Source organism: Tauraco erythrolophus, chromosome 6 (assembly GCF_009769465.1).
Source record: "Tauraco erythrolophus isolate bTauEry1 chromosome 6, bTauEry1.pri, whole genome shotgun sequence".
NCBI classification, from domain to species: Eukaryota; Metazoa; Chordata; class Aves; order Musophagiformes; family Musophagidae; genus Tauraco; species Tauraco erythrolophus.
In genome coordinates, this window is record NC_141470.1 from 6,914,036 (window position 1) to 6,926,645 (window position 12,610).

Here is a 12,610-nt window from a genome sequence, read left to right on the forward strand (position 1 = left end):
TGACTCGTTAGAGTTCTTAGCTATTTTAAGTGCATGGGAGAATTACAAATTCCCTGAGAGAATTGCAGTACTACTGCCAAGATGCTGATTTTTTTTCAATATGAAGTTAGCCCACACTAGTAAGATCACCCTAGTGTACTTAATGATAAGAATTTAAAAACTTTTCTCGTAAGGTAAAATTGTCCAGGCTTTTCCGTCCTTATTCTTTCATGGCTGCAACAGTCATAGATTTATATTACTGATTACAGTGTGATGGATGACATGTAACTGAGGAGTTTTACTATGCTGTGTACTAGCTATGCCAAATCTTGAAAAGGGGGCATTTTTTTTCCTGTACTGTTTTTGAAAGGGCAGCTATGTCTTTTAAGATCACATTAACAGCTGTTTGAGAACATGCCACCACTACTGATTCTCTGAAGGTGTAAACAGTTGTAAAACTTGATGAAAATGACAAAAGTTTTATTCTCAAATCCATTTAAGCATTCATATTTTTATTTAACACCTGTAATCTATTGCAAACAAGTTTATATCTTTAAAGAAAGATATTTGTTCACTTTGAAGATAGTGACAGTAGTAAAATATATTATAGGAAATGCTTTAGAATCTTCTAAGCCCTTAGAAAATGAATAGAAATGCATAATGGGAAAACCAAATAACATAGGATGGGATGAGTGGTCATGTTTTCCCTTCCGGTTACAATGCCACTTGGCTGTGCAGCTCAAGGTTTTGAAGCGTTGGCTACTATCAAAGGGAGATAGGGAGCTTCACTGAGCATCAACTTCTGCAGAGCAGGAGGACCCTGAAAATCAAGACTCATGCTGAGCAGTGACAGCCATGGAGGCTTGAAATCTGGGGACTTTGCCACCCCTTAAGTGTTCATCTTGGCAATCAGATCTCAAGCAAGACTCTTCTCGCTGCCCAGGTGTTATTCCTCTTGCAGCAGAACAGGCCCTTCCTTCTCCTTAAACAGGCAGGTTTCAGTGTCCCAGGGAGGAAAAATACATCCTATTTGGTTTTCTACCATTTTGCCCATTCTCAAGAAGTGGGCAAGAGGAGGGAGGAGAAATAGAACAAGAATTTAGCATAGATGATCTGGAATTATGCTGTATATGACTCAAAGCTGAACTGAGCTCTTCACATAGGCATGTGACAGACCCCGAGTTCAAGCTGATCTAGCATGCTTAAGTTGCTTAGAGGGGGTGAAAAGAAAAAAAAACATCTAGGGAAATAAGGCTACAAGAAGTTTGACTCTAAAGGCTCAGCAGTAGATGAGTTTTCGGTTGCTAGACAACTCCCAATCAGTGCTTAGAAGTTAGTTATATTTCACATTACTGCTAGAAATAAACTAAGCAGTTCTGACCTAGTTCCTCACTGTGGCAAACAAAACAATTAAAATTGCAGTATACTGAGTGATATCCAAGAAAAAAGTTAAGTGTGATGTGGCGATGTACTTAATTTTTGCTTTTGCAAAAATCTGGTATCATATGCAAGGCGCTGCAGCTGTATGGGTAGCTAATGAGCTGAAGACAGAAGATGCAATACTTTTTTTCTGTAACATTTAATTCTTCAGATATGGGGTAAGAACAGCTTTTTTATTTCAGTTAGATCTACTGCTTGATTTATATAATATATGCCACTTTTGGATTTTAGACCTATTACCAGTTACAAACTAGACTGCTAAAACAGTGTGCATTTTTTATCACTACTAGTAAGTTACTTTATCCAGATCTATTAAAAGCCGTCGATTAATATAACTAGCATTCACCAGTCAGAGGCAGGTTGCTGGACTCACAGCAACAGCAGTAGAAATGAAGTGAAATTCCGGTCTTTGTTACACAGATTTGCAGAAGAGATGTTTTGAATTGCCTCTTTCAGCTTTAGATGTATATGCTTTTACTTATCAGCCTTCGTCTCTACTATTGTAGTTCAGCCCAGGCAGTGGCTCAGCCACCACTCAGACGCTCACTCACTGCTCCCCTCTGAGGTGGAGAGGAGAAAAATGTAATAAAAGGGACTGAGGGTCGAGATAAGAACAGAGGGAGGGATCACCCACTGACCATGGTCCCGGGCAAAACAGACTCAGCTTGGGGATAAAACAATTCAATTTATTAACAGTTTCCTGAGAGGATAGAGAGAAAACAAAACCAGATCTTAAAAAAACACCACCTCTCTCCTCCCGCCTTTCCTTTTCTTCCTGGCTCTACCTCCTCCCCCAGCAGCGCAGGGGAACAGGGAATGGGGGGGGGGGGGGGGGGGGAGGCGAAGGCAGGGTGCAGGTCAGTTAATCCCATGTTGTTACTGCCGCTCCTTTTCTTAAAGGAGGAGGAGTCCTTACACCCTTTTTCTCTTGCTCCAGTGGATCCCCTACTCACGAGGAAAAATCCAGACTTCTCCAGCGTGAGTCCTACCCGCAGGACGCAACCCTTCTCCACTGTATTGTTCCAGTTCGGGCTTTACCAGTCTCGGATTCTTAGGGAGCTGTTGCCACTCACTCCGGCGTGGGTTGTCCCACGGACTCTAGATGCGTCTCTACCTTGTTGTGCCCATGCTTCACGACCATCCTCAGGCTCAGGCATCTCTTCTCCGACGTGGGCTTCTCCACGGGCTGCAAGTGGGTCTCTGCTCCACCGCATCTGTCCTGGCTGCAGGGGGGCCGCTTGCCATCTCGCCACCGGTTGCAGGGGAAACTCAGCTCCAGCATACATCGTCCCATTCCATCTTCACTGAGCCGGTGTCTGTATGGCCATTTTTCTCAGATCTTAGTCCTCTCTGGGTGAACTCGGCCCAGCAGCACCCTGGAAGCGGGGTGCTCCCTGAATTCCCCAGGCGGCTCCGCTGCCGCCATCCTTAGCGGGTGGCGCCGGCCCAGTGCGGGCAGCCCCCGGCCGGGAACGGGGGCAGTGCCCTCCTCTCCTTGCTCCTGGGCAAAACACCTTTTCCCGTTCCTTTGTCCCACTTAAATAGGGCAATTCGCAGAGGCGCCGACTGGCCACGCCGAGGGGGATGGGAGCCCGATCTGGGTGGCCAGAACCGGGGGTCTAGACACGGTTCTGAAACAGGGAAGTCACAGGGAGCAAATCCCCTCTTCCTGCACCAGAACCCCTTCACGCAACCCAGGACATCTACTTAGCTCCTAAGATCTATTAAAAAGGAACACTTACTTCATAATACCTACGTATATGATTTCTGCAGTTCTACAACAGTTCATTCTATCTTTGCACAGTCCCAATCTTAAGTCTGTGAAACCTTCCATGAGACATGGAAAAGAGAATGCAAGCACAACCACTGCCAGGATTCTTATGCATAGAAAGCAAGAGTTACTTGCACTGTAAAAATAATACAAAGCTGAAATAGTTTATCTGTCACCCTATTTGTAATTGCCATCTTTTGAGTGTAGAAAAAAACCCTCATATCTAGCACTGTTTCTTTCCCTAAGTTCTGGAAGAATCATCCTGATGATAAGCTCTTACACAATAGGGATACAAGTTTCTTATAATGAAGAGTATTAGGCAGTATTGACATAGATTCTGCTCTCTCCTTCACTTCTCAGAGTAAAAGCAGTTTGTTTCAAAGTACAAGTACTACACACGCAGTATTGTTACTGCAGGTGTTTCATCAGTTCCACCACACAGCCACTATAGGGGCTGCTATGGCAGCAGCAAAGCAGTGAGCAGGTCCTTACATGTATATTCAGTAAGCTGAAGACCTAATAAAAATGCATCTCAGCTTAGTAGTAAACATCATTACCTTTATTTCTCCTCAACAGAAAAGCTATAGCTAATAAAAAAGCTTATGCTTACGTTTGAGTTTCTAAAACACTCCTAGAGGTTTTTAGGCACACGTCAAGGCCATATATGGCTTATTAAAAAAAAAAATAATTCTTGCCACATTAACCTTCCTGCTCTGAGATCAAAAAAGCCTTTTTGTTATGAGAATGTACAATGAATATTGTTAAAAGGCAGCAGTATTCAAGCAGAGGACATACTAGCTTAGATCAAAGCTGCAGCAAATCAGAAGTCCAGAGACTGCATTAAGTCCTATAGTCAGATAAAAGCCTGTGGAATACCTTGACAATATATGGTTGGGTGTTATGACAATCTAAAAATAATCTTAAAAGTTTACTACTTACCCTTTCAAACTGCCATATTATGAGAGTCCATATCTTTTGTTACACATAAGTGAAGATTAAATCTGCAGCCTTCATGGAAAGTCAGGACAGAAGTCTCTTATGACAACTGATGCCAACAGAAAAACAATCACCTTGTAATTTTTGCCTTGCAGCAGCAGCAATCATTTGAGTTTCTGAATCTCCACACTCCAAAGGGTCAGATTTCAGGACATAATACTCAGCACACATGATCACTACAAATTCTGACTTCGTATTAACAACTTATTCAGAGGATTCAGTTACTGTGCATCCTGCTTCTTTCTTCTAGTGCAACTAAGAACTTCATCTTTTTCCCTCCTGATTCACTTGACACAAGCATCAAGGCCATGAACTATTTGAAAAAAAATTTCTCCCAGGAGCACAAGGTCATTCAGAGGCTTTGTTTACAGCAGCCCATCATTTTGCAGGCAGTTAGAGAGCAAAAAAGATGTAACCTTCTTTTTGTAGCTCACTTACATGTTGCAATGACCAAAAAGAGAAACGGCTTGCTTGAGATTAAGAACTCTGAATCCCCTTCCCCTGACCTCAAAGCTTAACGTCATTTATCTGCTTTATTTCTTTCAAGTCGGTGTCTCGACATGTGCAATAGAGATGATCATAGAATCATGGAAGGTTGGAAGGGACCTTAAATATCATTTATTTCCAACCGCCCGCCACAGGCAGGGACACGGTCCACTAGATCACATTGCTCAAAGCCTCATCTAACCTGGCCTTGAACACTACAGAAATAAGCAGCCACAGCTTCTCTGGGCAACCTGTTCAGTGTTTCACCACCTCAGAGTGAAAATTTCTTCCTTTTATCTAATCTGAATCTCTCCCTCTTTCAGTTTAAAGCTATTACCCCTTGTCCTATCACTACATGCCCTTGTAAAAAGTCCCTCTCAAGCTTTCTTGTAGGCCCCCTTTAGGTACCGGAAGGCTGCTAGAACGTCTCCTGGGGCTTTCTCTTCTCCAGGCAGAACAGCCCCAACTCTCTCAGCCTGTCTTCATAGCAGAGGTGCTCCAGCCCTCAGATCATCTTTGTGGCCCTCCTCTGGACTCGCTCCAGCAGCTCCATGTCCTTCTTGTTTGAGGACTCCAGAGCTGAATGCAGTACTCCAGGTAGGGTCTCACGAGAGCAGATCAGAGGGGCAGAATCCCCTCCTCGACCTGCTGGCCACGCTTCTCTTGATGCAGACCAGGACAACAGTTGGCTTTCTAGGCTGCCAGTGCACATTGCTGCTCATGTTGAGCTTCTCATCAACAAACCCCAAGTCCTTTTCCTCAGGGCTGCTCTCAATCCATTCTCCGCCAGCCTGTACTTGTGCTTGGGATGTCCGGACTCAGTGCGGAGCTTGCACTTGGCCTTGGTGGACTTCATGAGGTTGCACAGGTCTGCCAAGGTCACTCTGGATGGCATCGTTTCCTTCCAGCGTGTTGACCATACCACACAGCTTGGTGTCATCGGCAAACTTGCTGAGGGTGCACTCGATCCCACTGTCTATGAACCAACGAAGATGTTAAACAGCACCAGCAACAATACTGACTCCTGAGGAACGCTATTCATCACTGTTCTCCACTTGGACATTGAGTCATTGACCGCAACTCTTTGAGTGCGACCATCATTCAATTCCTTATCCCCAAGTGGGTCCATCCATCAAATCCTGCCTGTCCAATCCAAACAAGGATGTCATGTGGGACAGTGTCAATGCTTGCACAAGTCCAGGTAGACGATGTCAGTTGCTCCTCCCTTAACCACCAATGCTCCACCACAGAAGGCCACAAGATCTGTCAGGCATGATTTGCCTTTAGTGAAGCCATGTTGGCTGTCACCAATCACATCCTTGTTTTCCATGTGTCTCAGCATCGTTGCCAGGAGGATCTGCTCCATCATCTTGCAATGCAGAGGTAAGACTGACTGGCCTGTATTCCCTGGGTCTTCCTTTTTAAAAATGGAGGCTACACTTCCCCTTTTTCCAGTTGATGGGAACTTCAGGCTGTCCATTACTCCCATATGATGGATAATGCTTGCAACTTGATCTGCCAGTTCCCTCAGAACCTGCAGATGCAGCTCATCAGGTCCCATGCACCTTCAGGTTCCTTAGATGGTCTCGAACCTGATCTTCTCCTCAGTGGTCGAGAAGATGGTTCTTCATTTTCCCAGTCCCTGCCTTTGCCTTCTGTGACCTGGGTAGTGCAGCTGGAGCACTTGCCAGTGAAGACTGAGGCAAGAAAGTCTGAGTACCTCAGCCTTCTCCATATCCCAGGTAACATGTCTCCTATTCTTCTGGAGAGGGCCCACATTTTCTCTAGTCCTCATTTATCACCCACGTAGTTTTTTCCTTGTTGCCCTTGATGTCCCTGGCCAGATATAACTCTATCAGGGCTTAGTTTTCCTAACCTGATCCTTGGTTGCTCAGACAATTTCTCGTATTCTTTCTTCCCAGGCTAACCTGTCCTTGCTTTTACCTGCAGTAGGCTTCCTTTTTGTGCTTGAGTTTGTCCAGGAGGCTCCTTGCTCACCCATGCAGGCCTCCTGGCGTTCCTCTTGACTTCCTCTTTGTTGGGATGCACTGCTCCTGAGCTTGGAGGAGGTGATCCTTGAATATCTGCCAGCTGCCTTGGTCCCCTCTTCCCTCCATGGGATTCATCTCGACATACTCTACCAAGCAGACCCTTGAAGAGGCTGAAGTCTGCTCTCCTGAAACCCAGGGCAGTGAGCTTGGCTGAGCACCCTCCTTGCTGCCTTAAGGATCTTGAAGTCCACCATTTCACAATCTTCCTATTTGACTCTGTTGCCTACCTAGTATGTTTCTAGTAAGTATGTTTCACTGTAACTGGGTGATCTAGTTTTGGTATAATCTGCCACACTACCCCAACACTGCTTCCTTATTCCTCTGCAGACACTTGGCACAAGGATGTATTTGGAAGTAGCAGCTACCCCTCTCACTGAAGGAACTGATTACTTAGTCATTTAGAACATAGTCTATAGTTTCTCATATGACAGAAAAAGATGTTGGAGAATAGCTCACATGAAAGAGCACCAAGCACCCTCATATGCAAATTCAGCTTAACATAACCATGAACCTCCACCTATTTTTACAATGAAAGCCTTTTTCTGAGATACTCCTTTCTCCATTGTAATTGAAGACTCCCACTAGGGTATGCCTCACCAAATGAGGAAAGCTTCCTTCAGAGCTGAGTCATCTGCAAAGATCTTTCTGTGAAGGCCTGCTCAGGTTCAAGACACTGGGATGGCTGGGGTCAGGAGGTCCTGCATGCACACTACCTGTAGCCACGTTCTCTGGACTTAATGTGACGTCATGGGCAGTTTGTTCCTCCAGCAGAGACCAGGAAGGTCCTAAGAACAGCACATAACCACCCAGGTGAGTTTACTTCCTCAGACTGTTTTTAGGACGCATTAGACCACTCCTTAGGGCAGCTGGAGGCTCATTGCAGCACATCAGAGAAACTCTATCTTTCTGACTGGTAATTCTGTTTGGTGAAGGAAAAGCAGGTTTATTTGCAATGTATGTGTCAGGCTTCAGTGCCCTGGCAAAAGAACCAGGTTAATTAAGATGAAAAACGATTACCAAGATGAAATTGTGACCACCTTTGACAGATAACTGGTGTAGATAAGAGGGGAAGGAAGAATTCTCTCAGTTAAGAAAGGAAGGAAGAGTAGCCACTTAGTGGAGTTCAAAAGCAGTACCATCTGTAACTAACGGTTCAGGTTCCATCTGAAAAAAATGGAGTATCTCTATTATGCTCTTGAGAATCAACCACCCATCTACCTAATTATCATCCACAGACTAAGTAGTGAGACAGCCAGATAAAGTTTACCTGAGCAAGTTGAAATCTCATGAGACATGAGTGCAGAATCTACTCAACCACACCAGGCAAGGCTTGGTTCTCTTACTCTGGATGACACTCTGCCAAGGAACAATCATTATCTAAAATTACAGTCTTAGAATCCATGTTTTGAGATGCGGAGAATATAGAATCACAGGAAAGCACCAACACCACTGAGAGAGACCCAGAACAGAAGGATAGAATGCCCGTCTGAAGAAGGTCCTAAAATCAGAGTTACAGTAGCTATGGCCAAAAGATAAACTAAAGGGAATCCTACCTCATTCTGCAGGTACTTAATGATTTAGAGAAGATAAAAATACAGAAAAAGTTCTCCTCTCCAATGGAAAAAAATGCAAACACTAAGCCTGGACTCATCTATGAGAGACATTCTGAAAGATACTACTAGCAGCACACGATGTAAAGTTCAGTTTTTGTTACTTTTCTGCCACAAATGGAAGCAGTAAGCACCACACACTGACTTCCCTGCAAGGTCATTAACAGAAGTGTACTACACACAAGTCATTTAACCAAGACTAAGCACGGGGCAAATCACAGGCTTGGAACAATTTGAACCAGAAAGCAAAGCCGAGTCTGGGCAAGTCCAAAAGGTTTCATGAAGCTGGCCATAGCTAAAGTCAGGCAGGAAGATGCCTCTACTTTTATGCTATGAGTGTTTTTTTTTTTTTGTTTTAATTTTATTGCCTTACTCTTCCTCCATGCTGTAACCTTACATATTCAAACAACAGTAGAACAGAAGGATGCCAAATTCCTGTCAGGACATTAAGATGCAGAACTAAAAAGACAGACTTAAATGCTTGCTGCTGCTAGCATTAACTTCCATTTTCCGTCCTGGTTTCAGAAACAATATAGACACTTCTATAATGAAACTTGAAGCACTTACACTACACTGGAGAATGCACTATTTATTCTGATACAGTCAGAAGTGATTGTTAAGAGCCATAAGTTACATACAATAAATACTTCCTGATATAACTGTGTAAGACGTATGTCAACACAAAATGATCTCCAAGGAAATTAATTTAAACAGGAAAATAAAGTGGTTACTATTCTTCAGGTTTTCATACCTCCTCAATGGATTTCACACAAAGAATGAATGCCACAGTAAGTTTCCACAGGAGCATGCAGACGACAATACAGACATCACTATTTCAAGAGGTAGATACAAGGAGCAAGAAGGTAGGGTTTCACTCAAGAGTATGGTTGCTCTGAGTTGCATTTACAAGGTATAACGAGAATGTCTTCTCAGTGACTACCTGTCAACTCACTGAACAGGGGGAATGCTTGCTTAGTTATAATAATGTTATCCAAGACAATAGCTTACACTTTTATTTAAATGGAATAATCTCGCTATAAAATCTAGTACAAGGTTTACACTTAAAAATAATGGCTTAACTGTCAAGGTGGCATGATTCATCTACTCTGCCAGGTAAAGAGACACACAGATCTGAAGAAGCATGAGCTACTGCATATATTTGCTGGTCTAGCCACTTTTGCAACAAGCTCTTGCTCAAGCAAAAATCCTTTACCAGAGAAGTCCTGAGGGTTAAATCCATTGCCCTGTGTGGTACCAACTGACATCACTATTCCTCATTTCAAGTGACTGAGCCTCTAGCCATTTCAGAGAGCCTTGTAAAAGGTGGCAATGCATGTATCAGTTCAAGTCACACAACACAAGCTTATTGCATCTTAATCGCTACTAAATACACTGCAGGAAGTCAAATCTGTATAAAGGTATTAGACTTTAGTAGTCCATATCACAAATGCATTAAAATATCTTTTAATAAAGAAGACTCACAAATTCCATTGTATACAAGTCAAAATTTGATTAATCAGCTGGCTAGAGAAAAGCCTTGAGAAGAACTCTCCAAGTATGTTCGAACCTTCGTAAGCCTATGTGAACAGCACTGGTGTTGCAAAAGATGGCAAAAGGTGTGTGGGGAGTGTGTGTGTGTACACACTCTCCATACACCCCCCCAAAAACTCTCCCTTCAAGTTCTGGATTCCTTGTACAAGTAATACAGTTAGTGGGTAAAACACACCCTACACCACCTCAGAACAAGCCCACGCTTACATCACATCTAGGTTCATTCTAGGCTTAACTCGCCTCCCACATAAGCTGTTAAAACTAACAAACAAATGCAACAGTAAGGAAGAAACCTCAAGAACCACTAGAATCAGCATTAGGTAAGCCAGCTAGGTTTAATCTCTACTGCACCCTTAATCAGACAGCAAACTACGCTGAAGGGTGAATTCCACTCATCACCACTTCACACAACCTCCACTCAACGATATTACCTACCTTGGAATGGAGGGAAGGGGGACAAAATACTCTCCCATTTCAATTTGAGCTCAGGATGGACCTGGATAGTGGACTGACATGATAGTTCTTAACAGAACGAAGGACAACATACTAAGACTTTGCTGAACTGTAGGCAACAGGGCTGAAATACAGTTTCAACTATTTGCTGCCAGTATCCTCCTTCACTTTTCACAGCTAGTAGCTAATTAATTCAACCTGTTAGCAAGAGACAAAAAGCTCCACTGAAAAGGAATAAAACTTTGTCCTTTCAAGTGTCAAACTTATGTAAGCCAAACACACTGCTCTCTATATTTGGAATATCTACTTGGATTGCAACTTTATATTGTTGAAATCAGTGGTTTTGTTTCCAAAACTGCTTGTTCAGTAAAATAAAACACAGCTGCCAACCTTGAAGCTAATATACACCAAACATTTTTTGTCAAGCTGATCTGGAAATAATTCTGAACTAAAGAAGAACAACTTGGAAACAGATGGAATTCCATAATTTATAAAAACAAATTAAAGGGCACCATAGTTACCGATTCCAGCTATGACACTGTGTATTTTCCCCTCCATTTTCACACAAGTGATCAGTTTGTAACAATTTGCAATGATTAGCGCCACTGAAATTGCTGCAGCAAATGCAAGAAAGGAAGCAATAAGGGCCAGACCATCATACATATGTGTGGTTGTTTTTTTATTTCTGTAGCAATGTCATGTTTAGGCACGTTGCTTGGGACACCTTCTAAAATAAATCATTGGCCATTGTTTAGAGTATCCTTTTGGCTTTAAATACTGGTCAGGAAAAACAAATGATGTAAAAAAAACAAAAAGTATTACAGAAACAAAATGGATTGCATCTAAAAGTGCAGGAGGTGAAGTACTTTAACCCTTTCACCTGACAATGTGGCAATATACAGTATATTGCTTCGTTTTGTTTGAGAAGGCTGTTGGAATTTTACATTGACCATAGAAAATTATAAATTACACAGAATTAGTTTCCAGAATCACTATATATACACAAACCAGCTTTGAAAAGCTGGTTTAGAACATACAAATGAAAGCCTCACACAGATCAGTACAGTGAAAATACAATTAACATGCTCTGCTGCCAAATTTGATTAAAAACATTATATACTTTTAAAATGCATGTACTGTAATTACATTAGCAGCACGGGCATTTCATTTACTTGACTTGTCTAGAAGGATTATAGAGCGTTTAAAATACGCAGATTGTTCTGAAACGTTCCATTGAATAATGCTTGGTATTAAACTCAATCTCGGTGAATGGGTTAAAAGGCAGGTGAATCACTTAAACACAACAAGCCATGTGCACTTCAAATTTCTAGTGTTTCACCTGTAAGGTATTGTTTCAAGCAAACAAGACTTAACAGAACATATGGCTTTACAGTAACATCAATTTGTCAACTAAGTTGTAGCAATAAATACTTAAAATCTCTACCAATAGACGTACATTTTTGATCTGTTTTAAACATACAAGAAAACAACTACCAATTAAAAAAACCTGTTGTAAAATGCTGAACACCAAAAAATTCTTATTTAATCACTTTTGTAAGCTAAAACACCAAAATAACATTTATAGGGCATTTCAGTGTCAGAAGAAACATGAAATCATTTTTTTCTTTCTTTTTACAAGGTGAAAAATGTATGAAAACTGCTAAATACTTTGGGTCACACTAATTGTCAAATAGTATGTCTCAAATACATTAGATTTGTGTATTCACTTTTTTATAAAACTATTCTTACAGCCATTTTAACTATAGTAACACTACTGTCATCATTACATGGGTAGCAGGATCTTATTTCACAGGCCACCCATTATTAGACAATACAATATAAACATACGCAAAAATTATTGGTATTCCTCAATGTGCAATATTTTTACACTTAGAATTTCTGTACAATGTCTTAAAATCTAGATATAAATGTTGCTGGTCCTGATCCCTTGCGAAATTAGTGCAGCAGTGACTGGCTTCAACAGGGTCTAGATGAAATCCTCCAGAAACCACTCAAACACCTGGGTATCCGTTTCATTTTCTTCAGCCAAGGTAGTAGACATCGCATATCATATACAGGGCCATTAACAGACGCCTCTCCTAAATGAGTGTGTTGATCAGTCCTAAGAGCAAAGAAAGACGTAAGTATACAAGAGAAACACGAAGGGTCCAAACCGAATTGGAGTAGGTGCAAAAAAAAACACCCCTCAAAACACACACACACAAACACCACACCCCAAAAACCAATGATCCCAGATCATGTGTAGCACAACC

General features: G+C 42.0%; 1 protein-coding gene across 1 annotated transcript in view; it reads right to left on the bottom strand.

Moving 5' to 3' along the window:
* Nucleotides 1–11,017: 11,017 nt before the first annotated feature.
* Nucleotides 11,018–12,610, bottom strand: part of PPP6R3 (protein phosphatase 6 regulatory subunit 3) — a 39,169-nt gene continuing 37,576 nt past the window's right edge. Inside the window, 1 exon segment of the mRNA XM_009986272.2 lies at nt 11,018–12,459. Within this exon segment, the coding sequence (XP_009984574.2) occupies nt 12,315–12,459 (145 nt within the window). The 3' untranslated portion in view covers nt 11,018–12,314.